The sequence below is a fragment of the Microcaecilia unicolor genome, chromosome 4, assembly GCF_901765095.1.
Source record: "Microcaecilia unicolor chromosome 4, aMicUni1.1, whole genome shotgun sequence".
NCBI lineage: Eukaryota > Metazoa > Chordata > Amphibia > Gymnophiona > Siphonopidae > Microcaecilia > Microcaecilia unicolor.
The window spans coordinates 57,927,354-57,952,088 of record NC_044034.1 but is presented as its reverse complement, the minus strand read 5'-3'; the positions used below and the strand labels follow the sequence as shown (position 1 = coordinate 57,952,088).

The following is a 24,735-nucleotide window of genomic DNA, read 5'->3' as shown; positions in this document are numbered from 1 at the left end:
ATGTTGGTTCATCAAAGAAGAATTTTCTGAAGAAGTGGGCTTTCAGTTGTTTTCGGACTGCTAAGTAGTTGTTTGTGCTTTTTAGGTTTGTTGGTATTGAGTTCTATAGCTTGGGGCAAATGTATGTAAAGTTGGTTGAGTATGAAAATTTGTATTTCAGGCCTTGGCATTTGGGGAAGTGTAAGGTGAGATAGGTTCTTGTACCCTTGATTGCGTTGCATATAGGTAGTTCTATTAGGCTTGTCATGTATTCCGGAGTTAGTCCAAAAATTATTCTGTAGACTGGGGAGCATATCTTGAAGGATCTGTGTGTTTTAACGGGTAGCTAGCATAGGTATTTGAGCAGCAGTCTTGCGTTTTCTAATTGGTTTTTTTTTTCTGAAGATCAGTCTTGCTTTGTTCTATTTGCAGTCTCTTTAGTGATTGTTCCTTACATCCGACATAGATTCCATCCGACATAGATTCCATCTGACATAGATGCCATTGTAATAGCATGGGTGAGGACTATGGATTGGACTTGTATGCGGAATGCATCTCTTGGGAAGTAGTTTATGTGTTTTAGTTTCCACATGGTCTGGAAGATTTTCTTTGTGGTGGTTGAGATTTGTTTGTCGAAGGACAGATTGCGGTCTATGATGACACCCAGGATTTTTAGGTTGTCTGATATTGGGAGGGATGTACCCATGGCGGTGATATGTGTGATGTTGTTATCAGGCAGTGTTTTTTTCCCTTGTTCAGTTAAGTTTGAGCGATGATGCCCAGGATTCCATTACAATAATACCATCTGTGATTCTGGTCGTGATTTCATGCAGATCCTTTTTAAAAGGGGATGTATATTGACATGTCATTGGCGTATATCAGGGGGTTCAATCCTTGTTTGGATAGTGTTCAGGCGATGGGGGGGGGGGGGGGCTATCATCAGGTTGAATAAAATTGGTGAGAGTGGTGAACCCTGGGAGACCCCATATTCAGCTTTCCATGGAGGGGAGAGAGAGGAATTCATCTTCACTTGGTAGGATCTGGTAGTTAGGAATCCAAGGAACCATTTGAGCACCTTCCCTCCAATGCTTATTTTGTCAAGTATTCTTTTGTGGATTTGATGGTCACTCATGTCAAATGCGCTTGACATGTCACATTGTAGTAGCAGAATGTTTTTTCCTTTCATGATTTCCTTTTTGAAATTAGCCAATAGTGTAGTCAGCACTGTTTTGGTGCTGTGATGAGGTCTGAAGCCTGATTGAGATTCGTGTTGTATGGAGAATTTGTTAATGTAGTCATTTAACTGGTTTGCTGTTATGCCTTCCATTATTTTTGTCATTAGAGGTATGGATGCCACTGGTCTGTAGTTCGAGATATCCTTGATGGTTTTCTTGATGTCTTTTGGGATTGGTGTGAGCAATATGTTGCCTTTATCCAGTGGGAATTGGCCTTAAACATGTAGGTCAGATGAGAGTTGGTCTATGAATTGGTCAGGGGTGACATTTAGTGTGTGGTTGGGACATGTATCTAGCATGCAGTATACTGAGGAGAATTTTCTTAGCTCTTATGCTACTGGCTCCTTTGTGGGTAGAGTGAAGCTGGTCCATGTTCTGTCCGCTGGTGCTTCTTCTGGAGAGTGATCAAGTTCATCTATGAGGGTTTCAAAGTTTGTGTTATTTTGTATTAGACTATTCCTTAGTTTGTGGATCTTCTCTTTGAAGAATCTGGCAAGTTCATTTGCTGACAGGGGTTCCTCGTTAGATGTTGTCAAGGGTTTGGTGTTTATTAGTGTATTTATAATTTTATATAATTTCTTTGTGTCTCTGTAATCTGAACCTATATGTTCTTTATAGAATTTCTTTTCAGCTCGACTTATTTTGATCTTGTTCCTATTTCGAGCTTCCCTCCATGCAGTTTTGTTTGTTTCATTTTTGTGTTTCATGCATGCTTGTTGCAGTTTTCTGCAGTGTGTTTTTTTTCCACTTTCAGTTCTTTGTCATACCAAGGGGCTGCTTTGTGCCTCTGTCTGTTTTTAGTTTCCACTGGGGCTTTGATGTCCAAAATGTTGGTGGCTCTCTCATCCCATTCTGATAGGAAATCTTCCATGTTGGTCGTTGTTGACCATTGGTCTGCATATATGGTTGACCAGAATTTGGTTGCATCAATCTTTCCTCGTGATTTGTAAGGTGTTAGTGTTGGTGGGGTCTTGTGTTCTTTCCAGTTGAGGGTTAAGTTTAGTTTGAAATGGTCAGATCATGGGGTTTCTGTCCATCTTGGTTTTGTATTTTGAAGTCATTGTCTTGTGAGTCTGAGTTAGCAGGTCTTTTGCAAGGCCTTTGACGAGGATTGTGGTCACTGATGGTCATTGGAAGTCCCATAGATTGAGGAATTCATCACAGTCTTTGGAGCTGTCTGGTCATCTAGGTGAATATTGATATCCCCTATTAGCCTGATATTGGGGTTTGCTACACATATGTTTGATATGAATTCCATTAAGGTTGTTTGAGTCACTTTCCAATTTCCTGGGAGTCTGTAGAACAGGATGCAGCTTAGTTGGTTTAGTAGAATTTGGTCCTTAATTTTAATTGAGGAGATTTATGTTTGTGGTATTCTGGATTCCATTGTAGCTTTTACCTTTGGAAAGGATCTGTATGTCATTGCGATTCCCCCACCTCTTTTTCCGTTTCTGGTCCAGTGTAGGATTTTATAACCTGGCAGACATAGCACCAGAATAATAGGGTCTTTTTTTGTCATGGATCCATGTTTCACTGAGGAAAACCAGACTGAGGTCTTCGTTGGTTAGCCAGTCTTTTATTGTTTCTGTTTTGTTTACCACTGATCTGGTGTTAATGTAACCCATTGCTATTGGTATAATCATCCTCTGGTAGTGTGTAGTGAAGATTTCATTGATGCGTTGGTAGTGGTTGTAGGGTTAGTTAAATTTTCGGTGAGCTCAGGCCGGTGATCTGGGCTGGGCGGTGTGTCTTCGTTGGTGCTGCGGGATATTCTCAGCGTTGGGTAGACCCTTGCCGAGGGGCAGTCGTTTTCTCCTACCTGCGTGTGTGAACATACCCTTTGGAGAATGAAGGCTAAAACCATTACAGAATATATCTAAAATCAAAACAATCACAAAGAAAATCAGCAGAGACCAGACGCACCATAAACTGAGAGATGGTAATTCCTCCTTTATGCACAGCTCCAAGAGCGCTCCCGCAGTGTCCCCTGATCCTGCTACTGCTGAGAATATCATGCAGCACCAACAAAGACACACTGCCCAAAGGAAAATTTAAGTAACCTAACAACCACTACCAATGCCAGTTTAGTGGTAAACAAAACAGAAACAATAAAAGACTGGATAACTTTTTCCTCTAGGAACTTGTCCAAATTCTTGTTAAACCCAGATATTCTAACCACTGTTACCACATCCTCTGTCAATAAGTTCCAGAGTTTAACTATTCATTGAGTGAAAAAATATTTCCTCCTATTTGTTTTAGAAGTATTCCCATGTAACTTTGAGTGTTGCCTAGTCCTTGTACTTTTTGAAAGAGTGAAACAATTCACTTTTACCCGTTTACACTACTGAGGATTTTGTAGACCTCAATCATATCTGCCCTCAGCCATCTCTTTTCCAAGCTGAAGAGCCCTAACCTCTTTTAGCCTTTCCTCATATGAGAGGAGTTCCATCCCCTTTTTCATTTTGGTTGCTCTTCTTTGAACCTTTTCTAATTCCGCTATATCTTTTTGAGATATGACTAGCAGAATTGAACACGATACTCAAAATGAGGTCGCACCATGGAGTGATACAGAGGCATTATAGTATTCTTGGCCTTATTCACCACCCCTTTCCCGATAATTCCTACCATCCTGTTTGCATTTTTGGCTGCTTCCATAGCACACTGGGCAGAAGATTTCAGTGTATTGTCTACAATACTACTACTACTACTTAACATTTCTAAAGCGCTACTAGGGTTACGCAGCGCGGTACAATTTAACATAGAAGGACAGTCCCTGCTCAAAGAGCTTACAATCTAAAGGACACGTGAACAGTCAGTCTGATAGGGGCAGTCAAATTGGGGCAGTCTGGATTTCCTGAAAGAGTTAGGTGCCGAACGCAGCATTGAAGAGGTGGGCTCTAAGCAAAGACTTGAAGATGGGCAGGCAGGGGGCTTGGCGTAAGGGCTCGGGAAGATTGTTCCAAGCATAGGGTGACACCTAGTTCTTTTTCTTGAATGCTGACTCCCAGTAAGGACCCTAGCATCAGGTAACTGTGATTTGGATTATTCTTGCCAATGTGTATCACTTTGCATTTTGTCCACATTAAATTTCATCTGCCATTTGGATGCCCAGTCTTCCAATTTCCTAAGGTCTTCCTGCAATTTTTCACAGAACGCATGTGCTTTAACAACTTTGAATAGTTTTGTGTCATCTGCAAATTTAATCACCTCAAGTGACGATTTCCAGATCATTTATAAACATATTAAATAGCACTGGTCCCTGTGGCACGCCACTATTCATCCTCCTCCATTGAGAAAAATGGCCGTTTAACCCTACCCTCTGTTTTCTGTCTATTAACAATTCCTAATCTAGAACAGAACATTTCCTCCTATCCAAAGACTTTTTCATTTTCTCAGGAATCTCTCATGAGGAACTTTGTCAAAAGCTTTCTGAAAATCTACGTTAACCAGCTCACCTTTATTGACATGTTTATTCATGCCATCAAAGAGCTGAAGCAAATTGGTGAGTCAAGCATTCCCTTGGCTGAATCCATGCTGACTCTGTCCCATGATAAAACCATGTTCTGTAATTTTATTCTTTATAATAGTTTCCACTATTTTGCCTGGCACTGAAGTCAGGTTTACTGGTCTGTAATTTCCTGGATCGCCCCTGGAACTCTTTAAAAATCAGCATTACATTGGCCACCCTCCAGTCTTCAGGTACTACAGACGATTTTAACGACAGGTCACTAACAGCAGATCAGTAATTTCTCTTTAAAGTCATTCAATCTGCTATCTATCCAATATTGGGAGACGCAAAATTGTATTCTTTATTACAGAACTAGCCGTTGAGCCCGTAAAAACGGGCTAGTAAAGGAAGGGGGGGGGGGGTTTGAAAGGCCCCCCCCCCCGGATAGGTCGCCGCCGCCCCTCCTCCCCAGGGTCGCCGCCGCCCTCCCCCCCAGAGTCCCCTCCGCCACCTCTCCACCCGGGCCGGATACCTGGCTTCACTATTCAAACCGCCGGAACGCAGCACACAGCTCATCTGAGCTGCCGTCGACCTTCCTTCTTCTCTGCATGTGTTCCGCCCTCGTGTGACGTAACGTCGGCGAGGGCGGGACACAGGCAGGTAAGGAAGGCCAACGGCAGCTCAGATGAGCTGTGTGCTGCGTTCTGGCGGTTTGAATAGTGAAGCCAGGTACCCGGGCCGGGTGGAGGGTGGGTGGCGGCGGCGACTCCGGGTGGGTGGGGGGAGCGGTAGCGGCAACCCTGGGGGGGGAGAAGCGGTGGCGACGGCGGTTCCCTCACTCGCAGGTGCACAGGTTCCCTCTCTGTCACGCCCCCGTCATCACGTATTGACGTGGGGGCGGGACAGAGAGGGTCTCTACTGCGCATTTGCGAGTGAGTACGCCTCTTGCCATTTATATATTTGATATGATTTCCCAAAGCCTTATGTAGCTTTAATATCACCTGTTCCCTTGGCACACAAAGATCCTTGATGTTTATCAGATATCACATGATATTCTTTCATTCTGTGTTGGCTCCCCAAATCATGTTCTGTTTTGTATATATTTTAAATGCTGCTTTTTCCCCTCAAATAATCATTTATGAGATTATCACTGAGCCAGTGTATATCTGTTGTGTATTTGTCTCTGTCTATTTGTGGGAAAGATAGGAAAGGAATGGGGTTTTGCTCATACCTTTTTCAGTAGCAGTTCAAGGTAAGTTACACAAAGGAACAGTAGATATTTGTAACATTTTGCATATTTTGTTCTTTGCAGTCTGTGAAAGTATTCCAGAATAAAATGGAAGAAGCTAAAAAAACTGCATCTGTCTACTATGCAAAAGAACATGAAGCTAGAAGAGAAAAATGGAGAAAATTAAAATATTCAGATACAGATTTTGACAAAAAAGTAAAGAGAGAACGAAATATGGACAGCAAAGAACAAGATAAGGGTGATAGAGATCGGAATTTCTATAAGGATTCTTCTAGATACCAGGATAGAAAAGCATCCCAGGATAAGCATAGACAGTATCCTAGAGAAAGATTAAGAGATGATGGTAAAGAAACTGAAAATACAGAATCAGAGCCAAGAGACAGTTCCTCTAGTCTTGCAGTCAAAGCATCAAATCCACTGAGATCCCAGAAGAAGATACCTTCTTACAGCAGTTTTAAGTGTAACTTTTTGAAGCCCTCTGATGATGATGATGAGACAATCAGTGGAACCAGAGACCAAATCTGTGAATTACAGAGGAGTTCATCTTTGTCACGAAGCCTTCCGAGGAACAGTTTCCGAAAACCGCAGAATGAGAGTGAAGATGCTCCACCATGGCGCAAAGCACAAGCAAAAGAAGGAAAAGAGCAAGAACAGCTAAATGAGAATCCCACGGTTTCACCCCAAATTATTGCCAATCTGGAAGAAACTGCAAAGAATGAAAGGTGTGAACCACAAAGAGAACATCTTACTGACAGTCCTGATAACAGAAGTCTGTTGACAGACCATAAACCTTTGTCTTCCAGGTATTCTGTATTTTCTTTGTCTATAATAAAATCGTAGAAATAGAAATAATACTGTAGAGTGGTTAGGAAGCTTACTATTCTGAGAAAGACAAAAGCCTGGGACAGCTATCAAGTACCTGAGCTTTTTGTATAATAAAAGAGAAACTGGAATTTATATTGTAACCACTAGGGGGTCACCCTAGGATGCGGGTCCCGGTCTTAATGGCTGATTAAGCAGAGTGAGTGGGCCCTGAGGGAGTCTCACTTGGGTGGTTGGTACTGAGAGAGAGCTGCAGTCTTCCTGCTTTTCCTACTTCCCCTTGGAACTAGCCCAACCTAATCCTGTGGAATCCTTTTCCTACAATAACCACAATTCTCCGAGGACAAACAGGCTATTATATTCTGACAGGTGATGTCATCTGATGGAGTCTGGTGTGGATGCTGACTAGCAATATTAACTCATAGCTTTATAGCAACATCTCATCGCGCATGCGCTGGTGCTTTCCTGCCTGATGTGTGAGGGCGGGTCCCTCATTCTTTGTTTTGCCATGTAGCATGGAGTACAGTTCTTTGTTTTTTTCACATTACATAGATCTCTTTCTCTTTTGCAGTGCTTTCCCATGTGGGTATTTTTAAACTTTGTTTGAATAATTTCTCATTTTTCTTAACTATGTTTTATTTCCCTTTAGTTTTACTAGTTTTTTTTTGGCTCTTCAAGTTTCCTTTATTTTTTGCGAGTTGCTAAGCCTGTTTAGGCTGGAGCACCAACCTCAGTTTGAATGCTGCCCCTTTTTCTGTTCACAATTGAGGAGTTTAATTTGGCTGCAATTCTTTTCTCGATGTCCCAGAAGACCCCCCAGTGACATAGAGGGCACAGCACGTCCAACAGGAGAGACTGTTTGTCTCCTCGAAGGCCAGTATATCATTATCTGCACTGGAAGCGTTGACTTTGATGGTTGCCAAGACTTCAACATCCACTGGGAGTGCATTGGCATCTTGAAGGTCTCCATCTCTCTTGACATCGGGTGCTGAGAGTAGGCTCCGGAACTGGTCAGCATCATACCCGACACCAAAGATGTGTACAGGTTTGATGTTGGCACCAAAGGACCATGATGCTGAGCATTAGGGAGAAGACCAAGAAGCGTAAGCATCGGTCCTCACCGATGCATGGTGCCAGGGCCTTGTCAGTGCCGGTAACCGAAAAGTACCAGCACTGGGTGGAGTGCTCCCCCCTTTTTCGAAGAGATGCCAGTGCTGAAGTCTCTGGGCAGCGAGGTCCCTGCTACCAGTTTGGCATGACACCTTCTCAGATTGCCTCTCTCCCAGTTCTCCACCTTTGCCGATGCCTTCCTTCGATGAGCGGTTCTGAGCCATGCTTAAGGAGATGCTGGCACAGATGTTGCAGCTGCAATCCACTCAGGCATCAAGGTCGCTTGTGCAGCTGCAGATCAGCCCCAGATTCATCTTTAGGCTTCTACCATGCCTGTGCAGAGATCCTCGATGCCGGCACCTTGAAGGGGGTCGACGTCAACACACACAGTACCACTCTCAATGTTGGGAAGGAAGTTTCCCCAGTCAAGTAGGGCTGTACCTCAACGCTTTTCAGGGCATGGGCAAGGTTACACTTATCCCGAAGCAGGCATTGACTCACTCATCCTGGTCTGAATGGGACTGTTCATGGGACTCAGAAGAGGACTCTCATTACTTCTCATATGAGGAGTCCTGTGGGGTTCCTTCTGATCCCTCTTCACCTCAAAAAGACAGGGGGCTTTTGTCCTATCATAGACCTAAGTGCTCTGAACAAATTCCTGGTTAAAAAAAGGTTCAGGATGATTTCTCTGGGCACCTTTCCCCCCATGATTCAGGAACACGATTGGTTATGCTTTATGGACTTATAGCATGCCTATACCCACATTTTGATACTTCCCAGTCACAGGAAGTATCATTCTGCATAGGGAAACACCACTACTAGTACTGTGGTCTGCTGTTTTGTCTCATGTCAGCTCCCAGGGTATTCACCAAGTGTCTAAAAGTAGTTATGGCATATTCATGCAGTGTTTCCCTATCTGGACGATTGGCTGGTCAAGAGCACATTGCAGGAGGAGGCATCAGAGTCCATGCACCTAACTATTCGGGTGTTGGAGCTACTAGGGTTTGCCATAAACTAACCCAAGTCCCCCCTTCTCCCAGTCCAGTGACTGGAGTATATGGGAGCCCCGCTTGATACATTGCAGGCTCAAACTTTTCTTCCACAAGCGAAAGCAGGGACCTTATCAACACTTGCATCGCAAGTCCAAAGCAGCAAGCAGGTCATAGCTTGCAAATGTTGAGATTGTGGCCTCGACAGTGCATGTCACCCCTATGGTGCATCTCCACTTGAGAGAGGCCCAGTAGACCCTAGCTTCCCAGTGGTCTCATGCGGCTTAGAATCTAGAAGATGTCATCCAGATTTCTCCAGAGTTGATTCATGCCCTTCTCTGATGAATGATTCGGATGAATTTGACTGTGAGATTATCATTCCAAATTTGACTGTGAGACTACCATTCCAAATTGCACCTCTTGCTAACAACAGATGCTTCCAACCTAGTTTGAGGAGCCCTTGCAGATGGAGTTCACAGTCAAGGAACTTGGTATACTCAGGAAATAGATCTCCATACCAACCTCCTTGAGATCAGGGCCATTTGGAATGCTCTTAAGGGCTTTCAGAGATTGGCTACAGAATCAAATCATTCTCATTCAAACAGACAACCAGGTTGCAATGTTTTATGTAAACAAGCAGGGGGGTATGACATCCTACCCTTTGAGTTAGGAAGCAATGGGAATTTGGCAGTGGGCCCTCCTTCACGGAATGATCTTCTGAGCCACGTACCTACCAGGAAAGGACAACTGCCTGGCGAACAGACTTAAAGGGTTTTGCAACTGCATGAGTGGTCTCTCAACATGGGTGTAGCTCGCAAGGTCATCCGAGAGTGGGGCACCCCCTTGGTGGATCTTTTTGCCACTCATCTCAACAACAAAGTTTCCCAGTTCTGTTCCTGGCTTAGGTCACATGGCAGACTAGCGTTGGATGACTTTCTCCTACATTGTGGGGAGAGACTTCTGTATGCGTATCCTACAGTACCTCTCGTAGAGAAGACTTTGCTGAAACTTAAACAAGACCAGGGAACTATGATTCTAATCACCCCTTAAATGGCTGAGACAGATCTGGTTCCCCCTTCTTCTGGAGTTGGCCTCCAAAGGTCCGTGGAGATTGGAATATTTTTCAATCCTCATCACTCAGAATGAGGGATCTCTTCTGCATCCCATCCTCCAATCCCTGGCTCTCATGGTTGGATGTTGAGAGTGTAGAATTTGAATCATTAGATTTTCTGGAGGGAGTCTCCTGCATTTTGATGACTTCCAGGAAAGACTCCACTAAGAGGTGTTACTCATTTAAGTGGAAGAGGTTTGCTGTCTGGTGTAGAGAGCTGCACGGGAACGGGGTTCCCGTGGGGACTGAAGCAGTTCTGCGGGGTTCCCGTGGGGATGGAAGCAGTTCCTGTGGGGTTCCCGCGAGGATGGAAGTAGTTCTGCGGGGTTCTCGTGGAAGTGTAAGCTACACAAGCACCAGCCTCTCATCTACCGAGTACCAAGTTCTTTGAGTGCTGTCTCCTCCTTCTCTTCTTCCTTGCTTTAACAGCACAGATGTGGAAAGTCTTCTATTAAGGAGGTGGTAGAGTCACAAATGATGACAGAATTCAAAAAGGCATGGGATGAACACACAGGATCTCTAATTAGAAAGTGGAAGTTATAAAAAACCTAACTTTAAATGGCTGCATGTGTGTGTGGATGTGTGAAGTAATGCTTAGATGGTGACTGGCCGTGATTATCTAGGGCTGATACTGGGCAGACTTGTATGGTCTGTGTCTAATATATGGAAGTCTGGTTTAGGATGGGCTGGAAAGGGCTTAGACAACAACTTCAGTGGCTGGAACATAAGGACAGTTCTGGACAGATTTTTACAATCTGTGTCCCACAAATGAGAAGATGCATAGACTGGAGTGGGCTTCAACGACAACTCTAGCAGTTGGAACATAAGGATAGGGCCAGATAGACTTCTATGGTCTATGTTCCAGAAACACAAAAGAAAGACCATTATCAAGTATATAATATCACACTCATTGATTTAATCATGAATTGATAATGAGTGTGACTATTGGGCAGACTGGATAGACCATTCAGGTCTTTATTTGCTGTCACTATGTTACAATTAATCCTCTTTGCTCCCGGGCTGATGAGCAGACCTTAGTTCTGACACAGGCATGAGCATCAGATGTCACCTGACCTACTGGTGCATGCATGTGGTGACCTCTCAGCACACAATGCCAGTAAATCAGAGACAAATCTTACATGTGCACACCAGAGTGTTCCAAGTTTCAGCTTCCATTCCTTCCTTGCCTACGGTGCTGTGGCTCAAATCCAGAGAGAGACTGAGGGAGCTGATTGGAATTTTCTTTTATGTATCATTAAATTCTTGCTGGGACGGGTGGGGATGGGTTGGAATGGGTTACATTTTTGCGGGGATGGATGGAGATGGGTAAGATTCCAGTGGGGACGGGTAAGATTCCAGCGGGGACGGGTAAGATTCCAGCAGGGACGGGTAAGATTCCAGCAGGGACGGGCGGGGATGGGTAAGATTTCTGTCCCCGTGCAACTCTCTAGTCTGGTGTGAGGGCAAGGCGTTAGAGTCCCTCACCTGCCCTACACAAAAACAGCTTGAATATATTCTGCACCTCTCTGGGTCTGGTTTGAAAACCAAATCTGTAAGGGTTCATGAAAATGCAATTAGTAATCATCATCACTGTGTAGGAGGTCAGTCCATCTCTGTACAGCCTCTAGTTGTTTGCTTCATGTGGGCTTTATTATTAACAAAGGCCCCTGTCAGACATCTGTGTCATGGGATCTCAATGTTGTCCTCACCCAGCCGATGAGAGCTACTTTTGAGCTGCTTGACTCTTGTCATCTGAAGTATTTGACCTGGAAAGTGGTGTTTTTGGTGGCTGTCACATCAGCTTGCAGAATTAGTGAGCATTGGGGAATTTGGCGGGAGGATTATGCTTGGCTCTGTGGTAAGCTTGGCTCCTGTGTGCATGTGCGGGGTAAAGCCTGAACATGGAGTTGGAGGAGTGATCTAATGGTTAGTGCAGTGGGCTTTGATCCTGGCAACCTGGGTTCGATTTCCACTGCAGCTCCTTGTGATCTTGGGCAAGTCACTTAACCCTCCATAGCCCCAGGTAAAAAAAACTAAGATTGTGAGCCCTCTGGGAACAGAGAAAGTATCTGCATATAATGTGTACAGCGCAGTGTATGTCTAGTAGCGCTATAGAAATGATTAGTAGTAGTAGTAGTAGTAACGTGAAGCATATGTTGGCGGCCTAATTATAAGTGTTTAATTTTTTTTTTAGCTTCTATGCTTATATTTAGATGCAGGAAACACAACACTGTGTGTTTTCACTTTGGACATTTAAATTTTTTTTAAATTTTTATCATGGATGTTTTAATTTAGACATAGGAAACAGACACCAGTGTGTGCTTTCACTTGGGTCTGCTGTTTCTTATGACCAACGCCTAAGGGCTTGCACGGGCTTCCTTCTGCTTCCTAAAGCAATGAAAACTTGCAGATTTTGCAGAAAGAAACATGGGAAATCCTCTTTTCCAACACCCTAGTGCCTGCTCTGACCTGGCATTATTTTTTGCAGCAGTAAGGCAGTTTTGTTTCTGGCACTCTGTTCTGAGCATTGGGGAGGAATACAAACTGACCTCACTAACATGAGCATTTTTTGTTTGCGTTTTCATTTGTTCCCGCGCTCTTGGCCTCTGAACATTTTGTGCAGGTAAATGCTGGTGCTAGTACGGCGCTAGTGGTCTCTAGCGCCCGCATTTACTTTTGCGCATCGGGGCTTTAGGTTGCAAAGCACTGTACAAGGAGGTCTCTCCCTTCCCCCTTCTCTGCATAGAACTTGTGCCACACTTAAATTCTCAAACCCCATTCCTGGTTCAGCCTACCAGTGCTGCTTCCCTTAAGTTGCAAAGCACTGCACAAGCAGTTTTCTCCTTTCCCTTCTCTGCATTCAGCATGTAGTACTCTTAGGGCCGGATGTTCAGAAGTAGACGCAGGCACTAGAGGCCATTAGCACCAGACTAGCACCCATGTTTACCAGTGCAAATAATGAGCACTGCTGCGATCTGTGCAAGTAGCACGCAAATGCATGTAAACAGGGAGACATTACCTATTCGCACCGATGCTTGTAGGGTCACTGACTCCACAAGTGTGCCCGTACTGCTGCAAATCCTACACCAGCTCGGAGGTGGCGTAAAGGCAGGAGAAGCTCATATTTTGTTCTGCAGCATAGCCGGGAGATTCTCCACTAGAGCTGCGGTGCTGATGGAATGTGAATATTTGCTTTTCTTTCTACAGATATGAGTTATTTTTATTAGACTGATTTAAAAGAAAAAAAAATCTACAGTAGAAAGAAGCACAGAGTTAAACCCGGTACAGATCAAATCCACTTCTCACTGTAGGACCAGAGAGTAAAGGCACTTGCGGTTGCTGCAGAATGTTTCCGGATTTGATTTAGTCTCTGCCGAATGAAGCATAATTCCATCAAGCTACATGAATTCAGAGGCTGAATCATTTTTTTTTTTTTTTTTTTACAGATTATTAACCTGTGGCATTGGACCGATTCCATATAACATCCCCCCCAGACTTTTGGTGTTGGTCAGCTGTGGTCTCTCTTCCTCCCCCCCCCCCCCCCCCCCCCCCCCCCCCCCCCCCACTTAAAGGTGTTCTGGCACATGGCAAGAGAGCTGTACTTAATGCACAACTCTTCAGCGCATGTACTAGACACTGTCCTCCCACCGAACTCCCTCATGTTCAATGCTATGAGCACCTAAATTTCCATCTCATTAGCACTGAACATGAGGGAGTTGTTTTTCTGTGCTGATCCAGCGGTAAAACTCTGGCGCTGTTTGGAACAGTACCAGAGTTTTGAGCATTGGGCTGTTAATTCCTAGAAATTCTGTAAACTTTCACCAAGTGATTAAACCTAGCTGCACATAATCTACGCCTAGGCTATACCTCTGCATAGTCTATTGTACTGGGATCTCTTTTCCCCAGATTGTAGCTTTCTTTCCCCAACCTAAGCAGCCTTCTGAACTCTTTCAAGGCTGCAATAATCCTTTAAGCTTTTCCAAAGGCTTTCCTTTTCCAGCCCCTCTTTCAAGGTTGCACTAAACTTTAAAGCTTTTAGCAGTTAAAATTTAGTGCAGAGAAGTGCAGAGTGATGTATTTGGGGAGCAGAAATCCAAGGGAGCCGTATGTCCTAGGAGGTGCGTGGCCGGTTCAAATCCCACTGCTGCTTCTTGTGATCTTGGGCAAGTTACTTAACCCTCCATTGCCTGAGGTACAAACTTAGATGTGAGCCCTCCTGGGACAGAGAAATATCCAGATTACCTGAATGTAACTCACCTTGAGCTACTACCTAAAAAGGTGTTAGCAAAATCTAAATAAATGAATAATATGCACAGACAGGGAGAGAGACCTAGGGGTAATTATATCTGAGGATCTGAAGGCAACAAAACAGTGTGAGAAGGTGGTGGCTGTAGCCAGAAGGATACTACATAAGTACATATGTATTGCCATACTGGGAAAGACCAAAGGTCCATCAAGCCCAGCATCCTGTTTCCAACAGTGGCCATTCCAGGTCACAAATACCTGGCAAGATCCCAAAAAAGTACAAAACATTCTATACTGATAATCCCATAAATAGTGGATTCTCCCCAAGTCCATTTAATAATGGTCTATGGACTTTTTCTTTAGGAAGCTGTCCAAACCTTTTTTAAATTCTGCTAAGCTAACCGCCTTTACCACATTCTCTGGCAACAAATTCCAGAGTGTAATTACACGTTGAGTGAAGAAATATTTTCTCTGATACATTTTAAATTTACTACATTGTAGCTTCATTGCATGCCCCCTAGTCCTAGTATTTTTGGAAAGCGTAAACAGACGCTTCACATCTACCCATTCCACTCCACTCATTATTTTATAGACCTCTATCATATCTCCCCTCAGCCCCAGCCTCTTCAGCCTATCCTGATAGGGAAGTCGTCCCATCCCCTGTATCATCCTTGTTGCCCTTCTCTGCACCTTTTTCAATTCCACTATCTCTTTTTTGAGGTGCGGCGACCAGAATTGAACACAGTACTCGAGGTGCGGTCGCACCATGGTGCGATACAATGGCAGAATAATATCCTTATTTTTGTTTTCAATCCCTTTCCTAATGATACCCAACATTCTATTTGCTTTCCTAGCCATAGCAGCACATTGAGCAGTTTTCAATGTATCATCAATGATGACACCTAGATCCCTTTCTCGGTCTGTGACTCCCAACGCTGAACCTTGCATGACGTAGTTATAGTTTGGGTTCCTCTTTCCCACATGCATCACTTTGCACTTGTTCACATTAAACGTCATCTGCCATTTAGACGCCCAGTCCCCCAGTCTCGTAAGGTCCTCTTGTAGTTTTTCACAATCTTCCCGCGATTTGAGTACTTTGAATAAAGGTAACTTTAAAACAATACAGGAACGTAAGACCTTTGAAGTCAAACTGATTAAATATTTTGACACCTACCAGCCAGGACTTAACAAAGATCTGGATTTTCTACCCATTATAAACCATAAAGTTGTATTGCTCTGTCACCCTCCTCTCACCTATCCACCCCCATCCTGTTAGACTGTCACTGAAATGCTTTGATGTTCCCATACATATCTCCTGGTCTCTCTCCCCCCCTATCCTGTTAGACTGTCACTGAGAGAGAGAGAGAGAGAGAGAGACCCGCGGCGCCAGTAGGGGGAGGAAGGAAGTCTCCTCCCCAGGACTAATCCAAGCTCCACAAATTGCCACTCACAGCTGCTTTCAAATATTCTTGGTTATTTTTGGTTTCCAAGTTACAGACAAAAGCTTCAGTCCAACCCTGTGTTAGGGCTGCCCCAGGCAGGGCTGGCCTACCCCTCCCCCAGCAATCCAAAGTCTCTGCCCTTTCTTGAAGGGCTGCAATAGTCCCCTTTGAAAATACCTCTTTTCAAAGTCTGGATCCCAAGCCGTTCTGGCCTCTAAGCAGGATTGTTCCCTCCTGTCCAACCAGGGTTTCCAGCTCCAATACAGTCCTTACACCACAATCAGTAGCAGCTGGGGGAACCAGGCTTGTAACTCATCCAGCCCTCTGCCCTCCCCACAGCAAAACAGTTCTAATCCAAAACAGGCTTCCTTACAGCAGGTTTATAAATCAAAACATGTTTTAAACACATATGTCCCCCTTCAGGTGCTACCTTCCTCAGGGCTCTCCAGCTCCCATTCCATTCTGCTTTCTGCTTCTTGCTCAGCCTCTTTAACCCCCTCCTCCACCCAATCCATCCCCTCCTCCTCCTGCTTCTCACCCCACCCTTCCCTCTTACAGGTGGGAGGCATGATGTATTGATTACGGAGCCAGGGGAACTGGGCTTCTTCCTTCTCCCTCCCTCTTGTGGTCAGAGTTGGTATATACCCATCTTGTCTATCCCTGGGGCTCCCCTGGCTGGGACGGGCAATGCATTCTGGGAGACGTAGTTCAGGATTTTGTTGTTTCATTTTGTACCTCTGGGCTGTAGCCTTGTCACACACCCCCTCCCTCAAGAAATTGCGACCCTCAGAGGACTGAAGAGGGCCCTCCTGAGGGTCCGCAATTCGCGACAGGGCATCAGCATTCCCGTGGAGCTTCCCTGCCCAATGTTGCACTGTGAAGGAAAAAGCCTGTAAAGCCAAATACCACCTAGTCAGACGGCCATTTTGGCCCCGCATCTGTTGTAGCCACTTCAGTGGGGCATGGTCAGTTATGAGCGTAAAGTGGCACCCTTGTAGGTAATATTTTAAAGCCTCCATGGCCCACTTAACGGCTAGGCATTCCCTTTCTATGACCGAATAGCGTCGTTCGGCTGGGGTCAACTTGCTTAAAAACAGTACTGGATGCTCCTCCCGCCCGAACTCTTGCGACAGGACGGCCCCCAGTCCTGTCTCGGAGGCATCAGTTTGTAAAAGGAAGGGTCTCCCGAAATCCACCCCCCTTAAAACAGGTTCTTGCAGGGTATCAAAGGCTGCCCTCCCTTGTGTTTCCCACCTCAGGGTATTAGGTTGGGCCTTTTTTAACATCTCGGTCAAGGGACAGGAGATTTCTGCAAATCTGGGAATGAAGCGCCTATAGTACCCCACGAGACCCAAAAAACTACGGAGTTACTTCTTGTTGTGGGGCAAGGAAAATTCCTGTATCCCCTGTACTTTGTCTGTTATGGGTTTGATGATGCCACCCCCCACTCAGTACCCCAAGTAGGTAACTTCCCGGCTGGCAAACATGCACTTCTTTGGGTTTACCGTCAAGCCTGCCCTCCGCAGCGACCTTAGCACCGCAGCAACCCGAGGCAGATGGGACTCCCAGTCTTGGCTAAATATCACGATGTCATCCATATAGGCCACCGCATACTCATAATGCCCTCTCAGGATGAAATCGGCCAAGCGCTGACAGGAGGCCGCCGCCCCATTCAAGCCAAAGGGCATCCTTCGGAACTGATATAGCCCTATAGGCGTGCCAAAGGCGGTTTTTGGCTTGGCCTCCTCGGCCAAAGGAATCTGCCAATAGCCCTTTGTCAGATCCAGAGTGGTAAGGTATCTCGCCTGCCCCAATCTGTCTAACAACTCATCGATGCGGGGCATGGGGTAGGCATCGAATCTAGAAATGGCATTGACCCTTCTGAAGTCTATACAGAATCTTTGGGAGCCATCAGGCTTTGGTACTAGCACTACGGGGCTGGCCCAGGGGCTGTTGGACTCCTCAATGATGTCCAGGTCCTGCATTTCTTGCACTTGTCTGATAATTTCCTGCCTCCGAGCCTCTGGCACCCTATAGGGTCTCTGGCGGCTAATCCGCCCTGGTTCCGTATGAATATGATGCGTAATCACCCTTGTTTCCCCAGGAAGAGGGCTAAGCACATCCTGGAATTCACTTAACAGTGTCTCAACTTCCTGCCTCTGCTGGGGGTCTAAGTCCAACCCTATACCCGGGGTTCCTCCTTTAAGATCAGTAAGTTGGGGCCCCAGGTCTTCTTCTCGGAGGGCCCCCATCCCGCTCCTTTCTATCCAGGGGCATAATACATTTACGTGGTAGGTCTGGACCCGGCCCCTGTCATTTTTAACTTTATATGACCAAGGACCTACCTTAGCAGCTATGGTGAAGGGCCCTTTCCCTTGTGAGAGAAATTTATGCGGGTCTGAGGGTACCATTACCAAAACTCTCTCTCCGACCCTGAAATGTCTGGCTTTAGTGCCCCCATCATAGTACTTCTTCTGGATGCCCTGAGCCTTTCCCAGATTACTTTGGGCGTATGCTGATAGGTGATGCAATCGGGCCTTTAGGTCTTTTAAGTATGTACTGACAGGTTTGGGCTCTTCAGCTCTCTCCACCCACTGCTCCTGTATAATATCTAGGATCCCTCGGGGGGAACGCCCGTAAAGTAGCTCGAAGGGGGATACCCCCAGAGAGGCCTGAACATTTTCCCGGCAGGCATATAGGGCAAAGGGGAGGAGCTGATCCCAGTCCCCATACTGTCCGTCTAGTCCCTTTCTCAACATACTTTTAAGGGTTTTGTTGAACCTCTCGACCATCCCATTAGCCTGGGGATGGTAAGCGGAGGTGGTAACATGACGTATCCCAAAAGTCTCCCCTAATTGCTGGAGGCTACTGGACTTAAAATTGGAGCCCTGATCCGTCAGGACCTCTTTAGGGAAACCGACCTCACAAAAGAGCTTAATTAGCTCCGTGGCAATTCCTCTCGCCTTTATGTTCCGTAAAGGGATAGCCCAGGGAAATCTAGTAGCTCGGTCCAAGATCACTAGAATATAGAGGAATCCCCTGGGAGTCTTGATGAGGGGCCCAATAATGTCCATGGCCAAGCTAGTCATAGGTTCTTTTATAATAGGAAGGGGCATCAAAGGAGCTTTCGGGGGGAAACAGTCAAGTAACTTCTGACACTGGGGACAGCTGTGACAATACTCCTGTACCTCCCTATGTACCCTGGGCCAATAGAACCGCTCTAGGATCTGTCTCAGTGGGAACCCTTATGGCTTGCTAAAGGGTGATCGTGATCCCCCTTAAGTATGATTTTCCTAAAGAGTTGGGGAATTACTAGCTGTTGTCGGATGGTTCCCCCCGCCGGTTCCCGCATCTCTCTATACAATAACCCCCCCCCCCCCCCCCCCACTAGTTGAAAAAGGGGGAAACTGTCTGAGAGAACTCCTGTGGTTTGCTCAAAAGCTCGCTTAAGGGCCGGATCGCCCCTCTGTTCTTGGGCAAAGGCCGGGAACCGTGCCAACACCTCTTCCGCAACCCAAGGCATACTCTCCCCCTGCCTGATCCTCCGCAGGGCCCGGGCCCTATCTCCCCTTTCCTGGATCCGGGTGGCCCTATCCTTTCTCCCTCGCCCGGGAACCCCCAACACTTCTTCGTGAAAGGGAAAAATTTTCCCCAAGGGTACCTCCCTCTTCCTTGACTCTTGAGCCCTTGTAGTAACCCACCCATACAACTCTTGCAGGCACTTGGAAAAAGGGGCCCAATCCCTTCCCAACACCAGTTCAAAGGGTAGTTTAGGTAACACGGCTACATTAAGGGGCCCACTACAGAAAGGGCTACGAATCCTCAGGCGGAATACTGGGTAGGTTGTGGCTGCCCCATGAATGCACCTAATGGGTAGCGTTCCACAATACCTTTCTTCACCCCCCGTCCCTTGAGTGTCCCTTATCCTCTTCCATAGAGCCTTGGATATCATAGATTGATTCGCCCCTGAATCCAGCAGGCCCTTAACCGGTACTCCTTCCAACATTACTTCATGGAAAAAAAAGGAGCCCGGGTCTACCTCACTCTGACCCATGAACCCGATTTTCTCCCTACACTCCCTCAGATAATGACCCCCTTGGCCACATTGAAAGCACCTGCCCCCTCTTTGTGGGCCCCCTTTCCTCCCCATGTCAGGCTCCCTTTCTTGGGTTTGGGCCACCAATTGGCCTCTAGGCCCCTTATCCCGTGGGAGAAAAGGATTAAGGGGGAGCCTCTCAGCTTCATAATATAGTTCTGCCCCCTGGGTCACTTCCTCCAGCCTTGTTTGACCAACCATTAATGCACCGGGCAGGGGATAGCGAAGAGGAACTGCTCCACCACTATCTCCTCTACCACCTGCCTGGCTGTTTTCACCTCCGGATTTAGCCACTTAACCGCTATATCCTTGAGCTTCTGGGCGAAAGCTCGAGGCTTCTCTTCCCCTTTTAAAAGGGTTTCTCTAAAGAGTCTGCGATAGTAATCCGGGGTTAAGCCCATTCTACTTCTAATGGCCGCCACCACTTCCTTATATACCAGGGCCTGAGCAGGGGATATGGCCCTATAAGCGGCCAGTGCTTCCCCTGTCAAACAGCCGGCCAGCCGTATGGCCCACTGCTCTGTTGGCCACTTCATAGCCACTGTATGGTTTTTAGGAGGGTCCCTTGTTGTTCCTTGGATGCTTCCACCAGTTGCTGTAAGGCATGCTGTGAGCTCTCTTGCTGCTTCTGGAACTGAGCAACCATCCAGTGCAACAGCTCCTTCTGCTCCATCTTGGCAATGAGGAAGCTCCTGTGAAAGAACAGAAACACGACCCAAGTGCGCTATCTTTTAAGCGGGTCCCCTTTTACTCCGCCCGGGGTCTCCACCCTTTGGTTTTTCTTCCCTTACCCTGTTCCTTGTCCAGCCTTGGCCCCCCCTAGGTACCGCTTACCTGAGGTGCCTGCTGGTCTGTGCAGTAGTAAAGGCCAACCAGGGTCCTCTCCCTCTTATCCGTGTGGTTCACTGTTTAGGTCCCATCTGGGATAGTGCCATTGTAAACAGGCCCACTGCGCCAGTAGGGGGAGGAAGGAAGTCTCCTCCCCAGGACTAATCCAAGCTCCACAAATTGCCACTCACAGCTGCTTTCAAATATTCTTTTTTTATTTTTGGTTTCCAAGTTACAGACAAAAGCTTCAGTCCAACCCTGTGTTAGGGCTGCCCCAGGCAGGGCTGGGCTACCCCTCCCCCAGCAATCCAACGTCTCTGCCCTTTCTTGAAGGGCTGCAATAGTCCCCTTTGAAAATACCTCTTTTCAAAGTCTGGATCCCAAGCCGTTCTGGCCTCTAAGCAGGATTGTTCCCTCCTGTCCAACCAGGGTTTCCAGCTCCAATACAGTCCTTACACCACAATCAGTAGCAGCTGGGGGAACCAGGCTTGTAACTCGTCCAGCCCTCTGCCCTCCCCACAGCAAAACAGTTCTAATCCAAAACAGGCTTCCTTACAGCAGGTTTATACATCTTTTAAACACATATTTCCCCCTTCAGGTGCTACCTTCCTCAGGGCTCTCCAGCTCCCATTCCATTCTGCTTTCTGCTTCTTGCTCAGCCTCTTTAACCCCCTCCTCCACCCAATCCATCCCCTCCATCCCCTGCGAGGGGGGGTCATGGAAGGGAGAGAGGGGACTTGCTGGAAAAGGATGAATGGAGGCGGCAGGGGACAGAGGAGCATGGATGGCCATGGATTGGGAGGGCAGGGCTCAGGGAGAGAGGGCAATTGCTGGAAAGGGATGAATGGAAGGGGCAGGGGACAGAGGACCATGGATGGCCATGGATTGGGAGGGCAGGACTCAGGGAGAGAGGGGAATTGGTGGATAGGGATGAATGGAGGGGACAGATGGGCATGGATGGATATGGATTGCAGGGCAGGCCTCAGGGAGAGAGGGGTATTGCTGGATAGGGATGAATGGAGGGGCCAGGTGACAAAGGAGCATGGATGGGCATGGATTGGAAGGGCAGGACTCAGGGAGAGGGGAATTGCTGGATAGGGATGAATGGAGGGGACAGATGGCCATGGATGCATATGGATTGCAGGGCAGGCCTCAGGGAGAGAGCGGAATTGCTGGATAGGGATGAATGGAGGGGCCAGGTGACATAGGAGCATGGATTGGACTCACACTTTCACTCTGACTCTCAAACAGTCACTCTCACATACACTCTCCCAAACATACACACTCCGAGGAAAACCTTGCTAGCGCCCGTTTCATTTGTGTCAGAAACGGGCCTTTTTTACTAGTATATATATATATATATATATACTGTCATCTACCAACACTTGCTTACTTCCGATCTGACGAAGAAGGGCAACCTTTGAATGCTAATCAAGAAATGTATTATGTCCAATAAAAAAGGTATCATCTTATTTTCTTTTCCATGTTTTATTTTGTTTTATTTCTATTGAGTACTAGCTACAATAATTTTTGAAGCTGTTTTAGTGATATTCAATTGTTACTACATTTCTCCTCCAGCTTTTAAGGCACTGCCTATCCAACTGAAACAACTTTAGACTTGTTACAGACAGATGGACCAATAATAAAGAACGATAACATGAATACAGCTGCTCATACGTTTGGCTTGCTTTGTTTCGAGTGGACGGCTGCGCAGGGGAGTGGAAACAAATCAACCAAACTGGCTTCCATGCTTACAGTGGACTAGATGGCTGTTGTCTATTAAACTGCATTAGTCAGCTTTTTCTCCCTTCTCCACAACCCCCCCTCCCGGGTATTACATCTTTCTCCCTCTCTTCAGCCCACTCTCTCCCGTCTGCATGGTTATTTTTACTTCCCTGAAGCCTTCTCCCTCCTGTACTGGCAATTCACAGTCAGCCTTCTGCCAGCGTCGGGGCCTCTCCTCAGATGTGTCCCGCCTACTCTAATGCAACTTCCTGTTTTCCGCAGAGGTGGGACGCACCTGAGGAGAGGCCCTGATGCTGGCAAACAGCTGACTGTGTCAATCACCAGTACCGCAGGGAGAGGACTTCAGGGCAGTAAAAACAACCATGCGTTGCGGTCGGGAGAGAGTGCGGGCAGGAGAAGAGACAGGAGAACAGATGCAAGACTCATGCGGGGGGGGGGGGGGGGGAGAAAGATTTTGCATGTAGCGCATAGGCGCCATTTTTTTCAAAATATCTGTTTAGGGGAGTGACCGTTCCCTCTGCGCCCCCCTTAGCTACGCCACTGGGCTCAGCCTTTCTGTGTCTAGAATCTCACTGGTTCCCTCCAAAGACCCTGTACAGGGCTCAGCCCTACTGTGTCTAGAAACCTTCCCGTTGGCTAGATTTTACCACAGCTTCTGCACTGGAAAGGGGGAATATTATTATTATTATTAATTTAGATTTTGCTCACACCTTTTTTAGTAGTAGCTCAAGGTGAGTTACATTCAGGTACACTGGATTTTTCCCTGTCCCTGGAGGGCTCACAATCTAAGCTTGTATCATTTTTACCCAGCTATCAGTGTATGTTAGAAAACACTTTCGCTTCAACTTCTTGGAATAATTAGGTGCACTATAATACCCCTACTCACAACTTTTGGTATCTGTTTATGAATAACAATTAAATTTCTGTAAGTAGGAAGCACCATTATTGAAGTTTTAGTAAAGAGCAAATTAGGCAGACATCTTTCTGGAATAGTTTAAATACATTAGATTAACTCAGTGGCTTCCACCTCTGTTCCTTAGGCTTCATTCAACAAGCCTGTTTTTCAGGATATCCACAATGAATATATACAACATATTTGCTGGAGACCCATTGCGCCTTTGATATATTCTCTCCTGCTTTTCAGTAAAGGTAAAGTAATTGAAAATGGCATGGAAACTCATTTTTAAAACTGAAGTAATTACCACTGAGATAGCATAAAAGTTTTCATTTATAATTTAATGGCATGTTAGTGATTGGACTGCTGCTTTGAAAGTAATGTTTATTGTTCAGTGTTTTTGAGAAATACCGTAGCATAATTATCATCTTAGCTCTTCATTACCTTCAATAAAATAAACTCCTGAGTATTTTCCATTTATCAGTCACCTAAACTGTTTTGACAACATGGCATGAGGTTGCTAATGCAGTTCTACAAGACTCTCATAACTGAATAAACATAAGAGCAGACAGAAAATAACCTTTATTCTCCTATGTTGTTCAGATCTTGTAAGATGTGAAAATATTTTAAATATAAAATATTTTTATCTAAAAACTGTTATTTGGGCAAACTGTATGCACTTATCTCTTGGTGCAACTTGTCAGTGTTAAAATGTATTTACACTCCGTTTCTTTTCTTCTATTTGTGTCAGCAGACTAGTTAACACTATGTGTGCCATGTAGCACAGTGTTCTATGCTGTTTCCAATAAACGGGTATTAAAATACAAACAAAAAACACACCTATTACCTTCTTCATAATTATAGTACACCACCGCAGCCTTTCCCACATCTACAGCTATGTTACCTCTTTGTCACAGGGGTCGATTAATTCCAGATGCTAGGTCACTTGGAACCTGTAGCCTTGTTCTTCTAGCCCTGGCTGCCCCCATTGCAGAAACAGGCATTCCTGCCACCTGCACAGCATGGCTTGGTTTTTAGTAACTTTGATCCCTATGGTGCAGGACCAGTCTGCAATCTCGTGGTCTCAAATCAACTGATTGACAAGCCATGTCTACAAATGGCAAGAAAACCCATTTATGTGATGACATCATTAGCATTTGTAAACAACAAGTGAGGGGGAGAGGTAAACAGTTGTAACCTGGGGAGAAACTGGCGAATGAAAACATGAAACTGCTGGGGTTAAACCGAGGTTTGGGAGAAAGAGCATGTGAGGACAGCAGGGGGGGCGTGAGAGAAGCAGACTGAGTGAGATCAGAGTTGGGAAATGTGAGAGAGAGAGAGACTTATGGGTTGGCCTATCATAATAAGTGAAGCCATGAAACGAATGCCTCAGTAACAGGTATCAGAGGAGCATGTGCTTGCTATTCATAGTGCACTGAAGGGATGGGGGACTGTTGGTTTCTGCCAGCCTCAAATGTCTTACCCAGCTCCCTGATAGCCAGTATGCAGGTCCCTGGAGCAGTTTTAGTGGGTGCAGTGC

The 24,735-nt window shown here is 46.0% G+C and overlaps 1 protein-coding gene across 2 annotated transcripts in view; it reads left to right on the top strand.

The window, feature by feature from the left end:
• CWF19L2 (CWF19 like cell cycle control factor 2) overlaps positions 1-24,735 on the top strand; it is a 346,427-nt gene that overhangs the window by 83,338 nt on the left and 238,354 nt on the right. For both annotated transcript variants that reach the window (XM_030200257.1, XM_030200256.1), the window contains exon 9: positions 5,975-6,714. In XM_030200257.1, the coding sequence (XP_030056117.1) occupies positions 5,975-6,714 (740 nt within the window). The remainder of the gene's footprint in view (positions 1-5,974; positions 6,715-24,735) is intronic.